This window comes from Triticum aestivum, chromosome 1B (assembly GCF_018294505.1).
Source record: "Triticum aestivum cultivar Chinese Spring chromosome 1B, IWGSC CS RefSeq v2.1, whole genome shotgun sequence".
NCBI classification, from domain to species: Eukaryota; Viridiplantae; Streptophyta; class Magnoliopsida; order Poales; family Poaceae; genus Triticum; species Triticum aestivum.
Window position 1 is genome coordinate 26,356,034 of NC_057795.1, and position 16,967 is coordinate 26,373,000.

The 16,967-nt window shown below is 44.4% G+C and overlaps 1 protein-coding gene across 1 annotated transcript; it reads right to left on the reverse strand.

Annotated features, from left to right (window-relative positions):
• Positions 1-13,567: 13,567 nt before the first annotated feature.
• Positions 13,568-15,751, reverse strand: LOC123085329 (uncharacterized). Its single transcript, XM_044506958.1, has one exon. The coding sequence runs from the start codon at positions 15,492-15,494 to the stop codon at positions 14,211-14,213; it is 1,284 nt and encodes a 427-aa protein (XP_044362893.1). The 5' UTR covers positions 15,495-15,751; the 3' UTR covers positions 13,568-14,210.
• Between the last annotated feature and the right edge of the window lie 1,216 nt (positions 15,752-16,967).

The following is a 16,967-nucleotide window of genomic DNA, read 5'->3' on the forward strand; positions in this document are numbered from 1 at the left end:
GTTTTCTGCTTGGAATTTCTGTATCAAGTTGGAGCCTCATCAGCTAACAGTAATCCTGGGGCTGATGAGCACGACGGTCTTTTCTGAAAATTTATTACCCGGAAAACCGGTCGTGACAGATCATGAGTGAAAATAAGCATAAATGATTCAATGAAGATGCATCGAATTTCATTTTGTAGTTTTGCCAGTGGAGGTGATTTCATTGAAAAACATTTTTTGTGTGGATGTTACTTGTCATCACGGATGGATCTTTATATTTTGAAATTTGTTTCTATATCATGGATGAGATTTAATTGTCTGCAATACATGGATAAGACTTATTTCAGCGTTGGCAATGTGGAAATTCACATGAGATGCACTATACTATAGCTTGTTCTTCAGCCAATCATTCACATAATTCTCCAATTTTCTATGTGTCTCTATGTTACTTCTTTTTGTGCTTAACAGCAACACCTACATCTATGTAACAGCAACACCTAACTTATCTAACTTTCATAATGATGCAACTTCCATGAAAAATAAGCCAAAGCTAATTTTTAAGCAAAGCTTAACTTTGAAGGTAGCAACATGCAGTATCATAGTAACTGTCATCTTCTTTGTAGATTTGAATTTACAACAAGGAGAAAGAGAATATGGAAAATCATTAAGTAGATGTAGTCAAAAAGGACATAAATTACTAGAACGAAAGTTTAGTTACTAATTTTTAGACAGACCAGCAAATAACAGATGCTGTTCTCTGATGCAAAGAAAATAAGTAGAACTGGAATGGCATGGTATTAGAGCATCTCCAGCCGCACCGCCAACATGCTCCCCCCCCCCCCCTCCAAGGCCCTTTTTCGTCGCCGGCGCAGAAAATTCGGCCCAGCGCCCCCAAAAGCCCAATTTTCGCCGGTAAGGGCCTAATTTGGCGCCGGTGGACGCAGGCCACCCTCGGCGTGCTGGGGGCACCGGGGGAAACTTTTTTGGCACGAAAAGGAGTTGGTTCGGCAAGTCAGCGACTCGCCGCCTTCGTCTTCCTCATCGCCTCGGTTCCCGCGAGAATCAATGCCAACGCTGCCGCGCCTGTCAGCCTTCCATTGATGGTTCACGAGCAGCGCAGTGAAGGCGTGGCGAAGTGCGTCCCGCCTGGTCCCGCCACGCGGCACATGGCGGCAGCTCTCCCACCGCCCATCCGCGGCTATAAAAGCCATCCGCGGCTATAAAAGCTCTTGCCACCAAGGCCCCTCTCTCCCACTCTCTCCCCGCCGATGGCAATGGCCGAGCGCTTCCCGGGCGACGGCTCGGCGGCGAACGTCTTCGGCTGTCGCCATCTTCTCGAGGATGAGGCGTGCCACCTCGACGAGGCTGACTACCCGGCGCCCCCGGACATTCGGGTGTCAGGCGCCTAGAGGCTCAGCGTCCCGGTGCCGCCCGCGCCCACCTGAGCTGCTCGGCGCACCGAAATCGCGCGCATCCGGCCTACGCTGCCGGAGCAGCAGCGGAACCAGCCGAGGTTCGCCGGCGACAGCAACGCGGTGTGGACGGCGTACGTCAAGCAGCGCCACGAGGAGCAGATCGCCGCTACCAACGGCATCGAGCCCCGCAGCCGCCTCAACTCCGAGGGGCGGCGCCGATGGTGGGGCATCCCAGGCCGCACCCTCGAGGCCGTCCTCGAGTACATCGAGGCCGGCAACACGCCGCGCTTGGAGTACCCTCCTTCTCTCGCCGCCGCGGTAGCTCCTGGACGCCGAGGCGCATGGAGACAACGACGTCGTCTTTGTCGGGCTCTGGCTCTCTTTCCTCCGGCTCACCGGCGCTCCAGCCCGTCAAGCCGGAGCCGCAAGAGATGCCACTTGGGCGCCGCACCCGCGGTGGCACCCTCGTCATCAACGAGGGCCGCCACCCCTCTCCTTCTTCCTACCGCCTCGTCAGGCCGAAGACCGAGCCGGGTTTGCTCCTCGTGAAGAAGGAGCACGAGGCCATGGCCGCCAATGACGAGACCGCCCTCAAGTGGGCGAAGGAAGACTACGTTCGCGAGCAGATGGAGCGCGAGCGCCTGGCCTTCAAGGAGATCGCCGCTCGGTGCCGCGGACGCGAGGAGGGGGGTGTCGTCATCCTTGACAGTGACGACGAGGAAGCGCCCGGGCCGACCCCCCCCCCCCCTGCCGCGCGCATCGGCGACGCTGGTCAGGGGTGCCGCAAGGACGGCGGCGGCACTTAGCACAGCGGCGATGATGACGGCGATGACGGCGACGACTACACCCGGTTCTATAGGCTCCTCGGCATGTAGAAGGCGGGAGGCGGCGGTGGCTGGGCGTAGTTGCCGTTTTTAGTTTGTGTTCTAATTTGTGTTTTTAAGTTTTTGTACAAATATCAATAAAATGGCCTAGTTTGGATGAAATTGTGTCGTGTTTGGCCGATTTTATGTTTCAAAAACGGCGTCTGGGAGCGACCTGAGGCCGTTGGCTGGAACCCGATCGGCCCCACGCCGAAATTATCGCCGGTTCGCCCTCAGGCGACGCTATCTGAAGCCCCTGGGGGCTAATGGCTGGAGATGCTCTTGGTTTTTTTTAAGATGCCGCTAGCGTTTGAGTAGATCAAAATCATGTCCTGATGTTGTCGATACTTGAATATCCATTATGATTAGAATGCACGTTCAGCCAATGGTCAATGATGGATCACTATTTGATGCACTTGATACATTATGAAGTTTTAATTTCAGATTGATATGTTAATACTATCATTACCATGTTTCTTGTAAATTTCCATTTGTGGTCTTTGCAGCCAAAACAGTACATGTATATTCTATGCTGATATGCATAAAAATAACGCACTTGATTAAATTCATTATGATACCTGCACTCCTGGATTTTCATGGTTGACTTGTGCTATAATTTTTCAATTACTGAAACCCAATGATAAACGAGAAAACAATGATTGTAGGCAATTAGTCCAAGAGAATTTTATTACTGACTAGCTGACAAGTTCAATTGTTGTTGCAGTGAGGTTCATGCTCAAGATTAGAAGGTGGGAAGACTGCAGGAAATAAATCTAAAATTTAACATCAGAAATATCCAAAGTGGTGTAACAGGTCTAAAAAATACGAAAGGTTCCCTATTGGACCTCTAAACGTTTCGATTGTCCTTTGCCATCCCCTCCTCATTGACCAATATCTTGACATGAACTATGCTTTTATTTTATTTTCTGAGAAATAGTTATGAGATGATTGTCTGTCTGGATTTTCCTAGCCATGAAGTTGGGGGAAATCGGATTTCCATTTTCTAGAAAAAAAAACATTTCAAAGTTAGTATGATATGGCTTTCCGATTCTCTATGATGCTTCACATAGGTTGCAATTTACTTTATCATATGAAAACTTACACATGACCGAAGCATACGTGATATCACACAGCCGTTGTGCAGGTGAAGGCAAGCTCTGTCATCATGACTCCTCCCATCTCTCTTCACGGGAGGCCCTTAGCAATGGCAGTGATGCCATCGAGGAATTAGGGAGCGGTGGTGACTAGCTGTGCAATAGGCAATGTGGAGAGAAAGACCTGGAACAGAATCAGTGGCTGCCTGAGAAATTAAAATATTAAAATACCTTAAATCTGTAATCACTTAAAGGATAATTTTAGATTAGTTAGCGATACTCAATTTGTCTTAATCTGCAAGTGTGCTCATCTATTTGAACCAATGGTCATTCAGGTAATACTCAATTTGTCTTAATATGTTTTATGACAAAGTTCTCAGAAATTATATGCTTTGTAACCAAAACATAATATTATTTTCCCTTTTTGATTTGCATAAGAGTTGTTCCATATGGTCCACGTTTTGCATTTTAAAAAATTTGTTGACTCCCATGGCGACACGGGCATACCGCGTATGCCTAGTCTTTAACTAAAGTAGCCCGACGTGAGGAATGCCTTGCCTCCCCTGCGGCGTCGCTCGTCCCTCCTTCGCATCCACGCCGCCGAGGGCAGCAGCGCCTCCACAACTGGTACTCTCTGCACCGGGATGGGACGCTTCTCATGCGCCCCGAACACCGGCATAATTTACAGACGTAACCTCTGACTAACTTCTCCACTTTTCTTTCTTCTTCTCTCTACAAAGATTACACAATGGGACCAATGGAATAGGCGACATGTAGTTCGTCTGTACCATCTCGCAAAAACCTAGCGAGAAAGGGCAGTCCTGCAGAGAAAGTCACCTTGCGTACAGAGGGGAGGCTGCAGGATATCTTCTCACCTTCGCATTAACGGCAGTGCCCGCATATCAGATCCAGTTTTGCACGTCATATCAAATGTACCGTTCTACATCCATTGGGTCTGCCTGACATTTTATTTTGTTTTCCTTGCAAGAAACTATGATATGAGCTTGCATATTTTTCCTGACTCAGTTATTTTCTGTTAATCAACTTACATAGAGCAAAATTAACTAGTGAACACCTGTTGTTCAGACTGCCTATCTCAGGTGTCCATGATTTGGAGCTACAACATGTACAAAGATTGGTTCAAAATGAGGAACCAGAATGCATACATTTGCTGGTACAATTCCGGTGTCTGATGAAAACATATGTTTGCGTCATTGTATCACTGTTAAGGGATTCTTGGTAAGGGATTTTTATTCCAAAGTAATATTCATAGTTTTGTGACAATTTGGTTGGGAAAAGAGATAGAATAAGCTGTTTATCTCATGTTCTCCATGTAACCTGCAAAGACTAAGCTGGCTGTTGTATCTTTATTTTCTGTTGCCTATTTTCTAACTTGTAAGAAGTAACTAATAAATGTGTACATCGTGTGCAATCTCAGTTTGGCTTTCATAGTACAGTTAAGTGAGCAACTGGTTGTAAACAATAGCAGTAGCTATTCATTAATATAATTTCAGCCACAATTATTTATTGCAGATTTTCAGTCATTCTTCATTCTTTTTGTATGTAGATTAACAAATTTGACACTGACAACTGCTAAAATTATTGAAGAATGCTGAGAGAAGGACAATTTTTCTGTCATCTCTGTACCTATCGAACTGAACACGTAAATAACCCAAATTTTCAAGGAAACCAGCTGCAATTCCCACTAAACACAGGTGAGATACGCACCCTCCATTATTTTTATCACGAGAGATCATTTATGCTTCTCCGTTTCAAGTGGTTGTTCTCCTTCCATGTGCATCACCTTCTGGATTATATTTTTCTGATAAATTGATGCTTCCCTATGATAGTAGGTTTTGTTTGAGAAAAATAATCTTAGGAGTTCATTATGATTTCTTTGCGAAAAAGCATCTTAGGAGTTCATTATCATTTCTCGAATAAAATGTCTGTTGTTAGCTGGTAAATTGTTATTCTATGCTTTCTATAAATTCCTTGAAAGTGGTCCATGGTCAATTTATTGCCTCAATTTTAGTTCCTAGGAGTTACATCAAACATATCTTTTTGTCATAAATAACAAAGGCCTCTCACATTTTTTTGTACTTTTTGATCATGCACAATAACAAGATTATATGTCTTGTCAATAAAATGGAAGAATTTTCTTGACTTCACAATGTCGGTCCTTTTTAAGTCATTATTTTCATTTGATGACAGAAAAGATCATGATATGTGTTATTTATTGTAACTACTATAAATATGATGTAATTGCCGTCTTCATTTGGCATATACTTCTATTATTTCTTTTCTTAAAATGGATTGGTGTGGCAACGCATGCCTCTATGGTCTAGTGAAATCATAAAAGAACAGATAGAAATACGGAAGACATGTCCACGCACTCACCTCCCCCTCCCCGCCGCGAGAGTTGCCACAGGTCACTCGCTCAACGCTCCCCGTACATGGATGGTTGCCCTGGGAGCTTAGGTTGCAATGGAAGGCTCAAAATACCAAACCTACATGTATAAATCTTAAACTAGTTCTGAACTTTTGGTAGGCCTGGGGCGTTCGTATAAGTATGGGAAAACTACTCTTGGGAAATTCACCACACATGTGATGTTCCTCTTATCTCGTATATATGGTAGATTACAAGAGATCGCTGAAAAAATAGTTCGCTCCGCTAATGGCACGCTATAGCATTCTGAGGAATGTCTTGCTTAATGAAATCAGTGTACAGTCATTCGCTATAGTATGATATACCTTCGCTATAGTAAATTTTAAGGGCTTACTGTTTTGTCATGGCACACTATTTTTTTTCCTTGTGAGAGATATACATGGGAACATACCCAAGAATTCTGAACGATAATTATTGAATAGTAATAAACAACAAACAGCACAATAGGACCCTGGAGAACAAGAGAACTACGATTGCGGACGACTATAATCGAACCCTAGCCACCAAGGAGCAAGCCAAAGAGAGTAGAGCACAAGAGGCGAACACACCTGATCTACAATGGCTTCGGCAAGGAGAGCAACCTCACCACCAAACGTCCCCGCCTCTACCTCCAGCGGCTAGCCAGCAGCCAACTAGTGGATTGCCTCTCATTTGCATCGTCTAGTGTGTAAACGTTTCTTTTATCTTCCAGTTTGAGAACTGGTGTACTTAACTGTTGTTTGATTATAGTACCATGGGTAAAGGACACACAAGAATCACAGCACTTCCGGCATCGACAACGGCCACTTTGGTGGATTCTGCTTCCCTCCGCATCAGGGTAGATTATGAGCAACTCAAGCACCTTAGCATCGACGTCTCTTCTTAGGTCCTCTCTGTCGTCAAAAACTTGTGGAGGGCCGACATTACCCGCGGGGACCGGCAGGGTACTCCAAGGATGACATGTCAAATTATGTTTCTATCTACCTTGTGCACAAGAAAGACTCCAGAAACATACGAGCCAACTTTGTCGCCTTCATAAAGGATAGAGATGACAAACCATCAGAAATACGAGTCAAGACTAATCTTAAAGAGTTCATCATGGGCGACCCTAGATACCATGACGATTGGGGAATCCGTTTGTGGCCAGAACGGTCCTTGAGGATAACTATGTTATTGATGGGCACATCACATTCATATGCACCGCCATCATCAGGCGTTATACCCCTCCCACTTTGTCGTGTTCCAACACCAGGAACCATCTCGGCTACTTACTTGACTAGGCATATTAGATGGACGCCTCGTTTATCATCGATGACGAGATATTCCCTGCAAAATAAGCGATGGTTGCAGCCCCCTTGCCAGTCTTCAAGGCAAAGATTTTTGGGTCCATAGCCGAATCTACAATGTCATGGATCGCACCAGACGATATAACACCTTCAAAATTCAACATATTCTTCGGTTCAAATACACCAATGCCTTTCCTACTACAAAGGGTAACACTATACTAGATATGATTTTAGAAAAGGCGTATCGGGGATTTATTTCTTTTGTAGTTCCTAAATTTCTATACTAGATATGATTTCTAGTTTGATAGAGGATTTCTTACTGAGTAAGAGTAGTTGTATTAAGAATAAAAATGTTTATAGTAAAAAGTTACACGCATAGATGAAAATTTACAATTGATTTTTTAAGTAATCATCTACGCCATCAACATGACATTTTCTCCCTAAAAATGCTCACCGAATTGAACGTCTCATTTGTATTAAGATTAACATGTGCAACTGCACGGGCTAGCACTATTAATATTTGAGGGAAGGGAGATATTGTATGAATTAGAAAGATCATAAGGAATAATATTTTATATCCATGTAAACAATTTTTTAAATTTGGCATATGCATGGAATTTCACGCCTCCGTCCAATTTGTGATTATATTGTGTATGCACATTATGTCTGATAATCAATTTTGTCATAGTGTATGCATATCCTGCATGTTTTATCTACTCGTAACCTATAAGTATATGGAGTTTGTCAGAGTTAGTTTGGTCTTAAAATATGGAGAAATAATAATCGTACATTTGCAGATTAGTACTCCCTTTGTAAAAAAAATAGGATCATTTAGACCGCTAAAGTAGTGATCTAAATAATCTTATATTTCTTTCCAGATGGAGTATCCATTAATATACAACCAAGAAGAGCATTCAGTTTCATTTGATTAAAACATGTGTATAAAATAGCAGAACTATGCAAGGCGCTCTGTCAATAACATGTCATATTCTATGCACATAGAACATCAGAAGGGTTATTGTATATTATTTTGTTGCCTTAAGAGGGATAGATTAATCAAATATAAGTTAATTTTCTAATCATAAAACTGCTAGAAGTTTTCTTTCATGATTGACGTGGAGAATTTTTGCTCTTATCTGTATCAATTTGTCACTCCTGATGCACTCAGATTGTTATTAGTATGTGATTTTCAGCGTTTCATGATATTTTTAGGTGTTATTTTATTCTATTTAGAAGACCACAAAGAGAACATAAAGATGCTATATATGCTGGAAATTATCAACACCACCACACTTGCAAACAATCAGTAGAATCCACAGCTCATTTATCATGGAACCGGTAAGAGATCGTATCGTATACCAAAAAATTAAAGTGCATGTAGTAAAAGATAAAAACCTGTTTTAGCACATGCATGAACCATATCTGCATGATGATTACTTACACCAGGAGACATTGTATGTAGAGGCATCCGGAGGCGTACTTGCCCGGTACTTGTCATCGCCTCTGGACTCAACTTCAGATAGTCGCCTCTCAAGTCATGACATGCTTTTTATTGTAAACAATATTTGAGTTCTTGTGTTGTTAAAGAAGTACATACCTTATATGCATGTAATAAACATATTAAGGGAAAAGCAGTAGTAATCAACTTGGACTCATATGACGGGCCGATGGAAAATATAAATGACATAAACTGGCTTTTACTTACAGCTGATAGATTACATCTTGCATGGATAGCTAACATAGAAGGAGATCATCAAGGAAGCATATATAGATGTGTGCATTAATCAGAAATGAATTATCTTATAAATATATGTTAGACTTAGGAAGGAAGAAAATAAACTCAGATATCAATGTTTATACATAAATTGAGGAATTTGGTGGTTAGTCTAATGCATGCAAAATGTATACTTTACAAAATATGAAGAAATAGCAAGATGGGATTTTACATAGATGCATAGTCCAAGATATGCTTGGTTCACATAATCAATATAAAATTTGTTACATAATTATCTGATGCGGAGAACAAACTGACAGCAAGAGGAAGGAAATACTGATTTACTAATACAGGACAAACCTGACTTTGATGAAATACTTATTTATCATTAGTTGTGCAACCTGAAAAAAAACGACATTCTGTCACACAGCTGAAGTAACAAAACATCATTAGCTGATCCAGATAAAATTGATATTCTTGTTTTTTTCCAAAATATATGGTGCAATCGAAATGACAAAATATCATGACATCTCCTAGGGTAGAAATTAAAAACAACAAAGAAGAACCCACAAAAGAAATCATTAGTTAATTATGAAATATTCTTAGCTAGACAGCACCATGGTGAACAAAAACTGTCGCGCATAAATTTATATTACTATTGTACCTTATACTTACTAATGCAGTTACGCTTGACCTTCGAAATTATTATTGAACGACCACCAACCACTGGATGGCTAAGGAATAGCTATCATGTATCTATGGCCGCGCTTCTCATGGACAGCAAAGGGTCATATAAGAACACTATTGATTAAGAAAATACACCACCTCAAGCACGACAGCCTAGATTGAAAATGTCATTGAAATGTAGCATAAAACATTTGAACATGTTTTGTCAACCCACAATTGTTAACGAAAAAACAAAGAACCAAGACTTGACTATCCTAAATTGAGTAAACATAACAGGATGACCAATAAAATTGTCACATGCAGCCCAATTTCAGTTACATAAAACACACGACAGCATCAGTGTAAACCTCCTTTCTAAGTACTGATCTATCTTATGAACTTGCTTTCGTGGTTAAACATGTTGCGTCTGAGTGCAAGTTCCATCATCTTCAACTTGCATGATGTATGATTTTTTCTTGTTACTTATCCAAAACCATGCATCAACACAGTTTGTTTCCTTCATCCGGTTGCCGCCAGTAAAAGTTTCAGTGGCTATAAGATTGAGATATATCTTCATCTTTTGTAACCACAATTATATTTTACACAACTGGAACAAAATATAGGAATATCATTAGACCAGCTATTAACACTTGCAATTTCTTCCCATGTGCACAACTCATTTATTCTGTGTCTACACTTTGCTAAAGATATCTTATACCATAGTTAAAATCAGCCTGATCAAATAAATGGTTGAGATTTTACTATGGGAGTTATCTTAGCTTGGGTGATTAGTAGATGATAGTTGACAATGGAAAAGGTGTAGCAAGTTTAATATTGAATGCAACCAAAAAACTGAATGGACTCACATAACAAACTAACTTTGATTAGAAGTTTTCTTCATGACCATCAATAATTTTATTCACTGAAATAGTTTTGTCTCTCGGGTAAACTACAGTGGTCGAGCATCTCCAGTGAAATAGTTTTATTTCTTGTATCTCACTGAATCATGTTGGACCAATCATGGGAGATATGCTAGTTAACATAAAAGAAAAGGTACCACCAAGATACTGAAGCATTGCTACTTTTCCACCACATACTAAAAGGACGGAATAATCGAGTATAAATATATATACCGTCACCAATGAATATTTGACATTTTTACCGGCCACAGCATGTATATTATGTTGCCATCTTTGTATATACACACCTTAAACATTATGTGTGCATTTGTAAAATATGGTATTCGATGGACTTGACTACCACATTAATTACAAAAAGACTAAGTTTCCCTCTCTAAGTAAATAGCATGGTACCAGTTGCATACATAAAGACCAAGCTTAAATTAAATAGGAGTGACATGCTTGATTATGAAGTGAACTGTATATTGCTGAATGCACCGAGTAGTGGGCTGACCTAGGGACAGTAAATGAATTGAAGTTGTCATGAAACTAAGAACTTTTTTTATCATTGATTCATGCGAGAGACAGTACATAGATATGCTAATTAAGGTGGGACACATAAAAAGGGAAGCATTGTAGATTTTCCATCACTACATACATCATGAATTAATTCTCGACGCATCCCATCCACCATTTTATTGTGTCATCTTTTCCGCAGATCGAGAGGGTGAGTATTATCTTTCCATGTTAGTGTGTGCAACTCGGAAACATGCATATGTACGCACCTATAGCCAGGACGTTATTTCTAGCTGACCAAACTACCAGAAGAATCACTAAGGACTATGATGTCCTTTCTAATAAGCAATCTGGTTACTACTACTGGTTGCATGAGTGACCAAGCTTAATTTTAAAAGAGAAACATTTTTTGGACCAGTAAAAACAGCAGGAGAGGCTCCTACTGTTATATATTAAATTATAAACAAAAGGAGAAACATTATTAACAACAATGTGAACTGTACATAGCTATGTATGCAAAGTGGATAGGACGGTTGTGGTGCCCTATTTATATACCATCATGGTTTGGAATTTCGTCTAACACACTAAAGGTGTAAACACCAACAGCAACACAACAACTGTTCAGGGAGAGGAAGATTCAAGATTGCTTTAGAAATTGAACGATGCTGCTGACAGCTTACTTTTTACATCTTGCCATGGGATGTTGTGAGAAGAAGCGGCGTCCAGCGAGCATTGTGATCATCTACCATGGGAGAGTGGCCATGACAACTGGGTATGGGGGCAGCATTGATCTGGTCAGGAATTGAGTCTGTCGTTCCCTGTCCGGCAACAATGACGGGTGATGCGAGCAACGGTGCAAGAAGAGACATCCAGCAGAGGGTTCACGGCACATCATGTTTCCGTCCAACGGCAAGAGAGGCCGCAAGATCAATTGGATTCTTTGCTTAAAAGCTCCATCCTTTCCACGACTACAGGAAATCAAATGCTATAACCAAGAAGCCTTAAGATATAAAGCCCACAATTCTGCTCCAGCATCCCATCCTCTTCTAGTAAAAAAAAAAATCAATCTAAAATTACGGCATGGAAATCTCTACTTTCTCTCTTCCTCCTCCATGGAAAACAAATCGATTTCTCTCTCAAGCTAGAAAACAAATTCATGCCGCCACCATCAGTTTTCCTTCTCTTTTGCTCAATTCATTCCAAGCATATGCAAGCCTGATCGTCACCTTCATTCACGTTGCCGGTAGGCAGCAACATATCTCCTATTGGAGCATCTATCCATGTTGTTGCTAGCATGACCTACCGAAGAATGAAGGCTTTGTCCATGATGCTTCCTCGCTGCGTACGTACCAAATCTATGACATCGTTGTCTCCATGCCTGCTGAAGGCCACCGGCCGCGTGATGGCGATGGGAGGACAACGCCCCTGCACCTCTGATCGGTGATCCCCGCTGATCGAGGATCTCCACCACACAACGCGCTCGGGTTGATCTACAAGCATGGCATCGCCATCGGAAAGGCCCCACACTCCCATGCACCTCTGAACCATTGTCCCTACTTCATCAGAAAGCAGAGGTGTTGTTCACACGGCCAGGAGAGTTTGTTTTAGATTTGGGAGTCTCTATTTTTAGAAGAAGGCTAAAAACTTCGCAATGCTGCAAATAAATATGATACTCGCCAAAAGTACAAATTATCCGAACACCATGCCTATCTTTGAATGTTTGAAACTGTAAAACGCAAAGATGTCTCCTGTACTATTTTATGCATGAACCTTCTCTCTCTAATTCAGCAATAACACATGGGAATTTCTGTCTTAACAGCGTGAAACCCTCGGTTACCACATTCATCTTGAAATTTTCTCTTCGACCAAGATGTCAATACACCTTCTGTTTATCTTTTTTTTTGCGGGGGAATGTACCTTTTCTATTAACTCTAGACATTTGTACATTTTAGCACAAGCCAAAATATACTGCATCTACCAACACAACGTCACATAACATTTTGACACACATACATTTCAGCCAGTCTGGTGCAAACAAATCTGCGGCAGCAAAGGGGATCAGAAGCATTCAACTACGGAGTCTTCAAGTTGTTCATCTCTAGGCAAGGCATTATTGTATATAAAATAAAACATAAGTGTAAAAGTTGTGGGTGTGACGTATAATGTATTTGCCTCAACCATGGAGGAAGAAGCTCAGCTTTGGAGACTGGTGAGTGAGCCGCATGCATTGCTCGGTGCGCTAAGAACATTTGTACATTGATGATGAATGACACATCAGTGGCTGATCTAGCAGGTAGCAGAGATGTATCTCACAGTCAAACTGCGGCAAGGGAATAATGCTATCAGATAGGCCCAGGATGGTGCATATGAAGGTAGTTTTCTCTCTCCACAAACGTATCCCCTCTTCGCAAACTCGTCACATCCCCAATCACCGCTCTAATCACCTTTGATGAAGCAGTACTCGAGTAGATCCCAGTTGAAACAACCCTTTGTAATAACAATACATGAAAGGGTAGTGCAATTTAAACCTCTATCCACAAATGGTCGACAAACTTCTACAGAATGTTTGCCATTTAAAACATATGGTTTTTTTTAGTGCCAACGAAATTTTTTGCAACCCTATTACCTCACTCTAATGAGCTCAGGGAATCATCTATGATGACAGTTTACAATTATATAAAATTACTTTTTTAATAGTGAAAATAATAATATGATGAAAAACATGTCAAAAGGAAAATGGTCACAAAATGACACCATTTAGTTGTGTTGAACTAAAAAAATATGTCAACATATAATGATAATGCTTATGGAGAGGATAGCATTATTCTCAAGGCTAGGCATGTGATTCATGTTTGACCGATGCTAGGCGTCAATCGAGCGATGTGAGACATTGACCGGCAGCCTACAAAGTCATCAATTCGCAGCATGTGTATGCTAGAATGAGATGCGACTGGGTCATCCCTCTCACCCAACCATCCCTGTGACACCGCGAAAAACATACCCCGGCATCTTCCCCACACGGCGTGCCTCCATGGCTCACAAGCAAAAGAGCATGTCACCGGCATCACTCCTCCGTCGGTGCTTGCATTGCTCCATAGTGATCCATCGCCGCTGCCTACCGTCACAAGACAACAGCATTATGTAGGTTGTGTCATGTCTTTGTGATTCCTTTCTCAGTAATAAGGCCTTGCAAATGTTGCCCACGCGGGTGGCGCCTTTGGACTAGTTTGCGCATCCGGCTGCAAAGGTCTTCACTTGGCTTCTCTTAATCAAAGGGTGTAAAGGTCTTCACTTGGCTTCTCTTAATCAAAGGGGGTCTCTGGGAACCATACCAATGCTCCTGGTGTCTATCATCAGAAATAATCATATATGGTCTTATTTTGATATGGCTCGTGCTCGCGGATAGTCCTGCTCTTCTTACTTGGCTCGCTAATACGCACATTGATGTTGTCCGTATCGATACTCCTGTTCAGCGGTCGACGCTTAGCAGCGTTTGATCCCTGACCATGAGCACTAGCAGCCTGTGCAGCAGGGAAGTGGGGCTGGTGGCGCGCCATGTACTGCTGCTGTGGGAAGTATGGCTGATGGTGCGCCATGGCCATGTACTGCTGCTCCTGGAGCACATGGTCAATGCCCGTCGGGGGCTGCCTCGTCACATCAGGGAGGAATTCTCGCCTGAAATCAGGGGAGAATTCTCGCCTGAAGTACGGCGAGTACGGCCGCTGCACCATCAGGGGCTGCCTCGTCACATCAGGGAGGAATTCTTGCCTGAAATCAGGGGAGAATTCTCGCCTGAAATCAGGGGAGAATTCTTGCCTGAAGTACGGCTGCTGCACCATGGGAGGAATATTGTAGTACGGCTGCTGGACCACCGGAGGAATATTGTAGTACGGCTGGTGGACCATGGGAGGAATATTGTAGTTATTCATGGCCACCACCGCCATGGCAGGAAACTCCTGCTGCTGGTACGGCATGAATGGTTGTTGTCGCTGGAGCATGGGAAGATTCAGCTGGCTATGCACATCAGGCGGGGACGCCGTGTATGGCTGCCGAAGTATAGGGCTGCCGGCGTGCCGGGCGTAGTGAGCCCGCACCGGAACAGGAAACTCTTGATCACGAGTTCCTCCGGCCTGGCGCCATGGCGCCCCCGCAAAGCCCATGCCTGCGTCCTCCACTCTATCATCCTCTTGAGCAGGAGAGGCGTCTTCCTCCTCCCTAACCATCTCCTCGTCCTCCTGGATGGACTCGCCGTGGGTTGCGGACACGAGGACGCAAGGGTCGGGCTGCTCGCCGATGGGGGTTGCGGTGGGGGACACGGGGACGCCGGGGTGGGGCTGCTCGTCGTCGGGGGCCGCGGGTGCGGACACGGGGACGCCGGAGTGTGGCTGCTGCTGCTGCTGCTGCATCTGGCGGAAGCGGAGGGCGAGGGAGGCGTGGAGGGAGGAGACATGGGCGTCGATGTCGTCCCAGGTGAAGGGGAGATGGTAATGGGGCGGCGCGCAGGCGACGAGGCGGTCGAAGGTCTCCCGCAGGCGCTGCTTCCTGACGGGGAGCGCCGCGATGGCGGCCTCCAGGTCAGCCGTCGCCATCGGCGCCGCCGGCGGGGCGCGACCAGTCCGCGACGACACGGCCGACATAGGATGGGGAACACACGAAGCCGAAGCCGAACGAATTAAGGAAGACGGGGGAAGCAGCTTCGGGACGCCGACGCGGAGTTGTTGAGGAAGGCGAGGGGAGCAGCCGGGGTGCAGCGCCGGCGACGAATCGCCGGCGGTGGGGAAGGCCGAGGCCAAGGGGGCGACAGGAGGCGATTTCTCCGGCGTGGGGGCTCAGGGGAGGAAGACGGAGGTCGAGGGCATGCCGGCGGGGATCGGGAAGGTGGGTGGCGGCGCGGACGAGGGCCGACGGCGGCGGTGGAGCGGGGAGGGGGGGGGAGGGAGGTCGGAGGCGGGCGGCTAGGGGTGGGGGCGAGGGCGGAAACCCTAGGGCGTCGGGGCGACGGCTTTATCCGGCCGGGGCGGCGGGTACGGCGGCCATCCGGTGGGTGGCCGCGCGCGCGTCCGCGGGATGGGCGCCACGTGCAGGGGCGGGATGGCTCCTGGGTTGGGCCGACTTGCTGCCCACTCGCTACTTCCTTGTCTTAATCGCTCTCACTCTACTCACTCTACGGCCCATATTCCGCTCGCTATTAAAGTTTTTCTTCATTTTTTAGGCGCTAACGTTTCATTCGACTGTTTTTCTTTTCCTCTTTCGACTGTTTTTTATAACTTTCGATATATTCATAAACTGTCAAGATAGTAGTACAAAGAACACCAGAAGTAAACAGAAGATAAAATACATGTATGTCCATAGACCATCTAGCGACGACTACTAGCACTGGAGTGAGCGAGCCGAAGGCATGCCGCCTTCTTCACCCCTCCCTCATCGGAGCCGGACAAATCTTGTTGTGGTAGACTGTCCGGAAGTCATGTGGTACTAAGACCCCATAGGACCAGCGAACTAGAACAACAAGCATCGACGATGAAGAGAAGCGCAGATCGAAAGGATCCAACCTGTAGACACACGAACGTAGATGAACGAAGACAGCATCCACCGAAGACAAACGCTGACCGAAACCTACGAGATCCGCTGGAGATAAACCTCAACACTCCCTCCGACGATGTTAGAAACACCACAGGGACGGGGACTAGGTAAGCAGAAGTAAAACTACATCTATGTCTATAGACCACACCTAGCAACGACTACTAGCACTGGAGTGAGCGAGCCGAAGGCATGCCGCCTTCTTCACCCCTCCCTCATCGGAGCCGGACAAATCTTGTTGTGGTAGACTGTCCGGAAGTCATGTGGTACTAAGACCCCATAGGACCAGCGAACTAGAACAACAAGCATCGACGATGAAGAGAAGCGCAGATCGAAAGGATCCAACCTGTAGACACACGAACGTAGATGAACGAAGACAGCATCCACCGAAGACAAACGCTGACCGAAACCTACGAGATCCGCTGGAGATAAACCTCAACACTCCCTCCGACGATGTTAGAAACACCACAGGGACGGGGACTAGGTAAGCAGAAGTAAAACTACATCTATGTCTATAGACCACACCTAGC

Coding starts and splice junctions, on each gene's coding strand:
- LOC123085329 (XM_044506958.1), bottom strand. CDS start 15,494: ATGTCGGCCGTGTCGTCGCGGACTGGTCGCGCCCCGCCGGCGGCGCCG.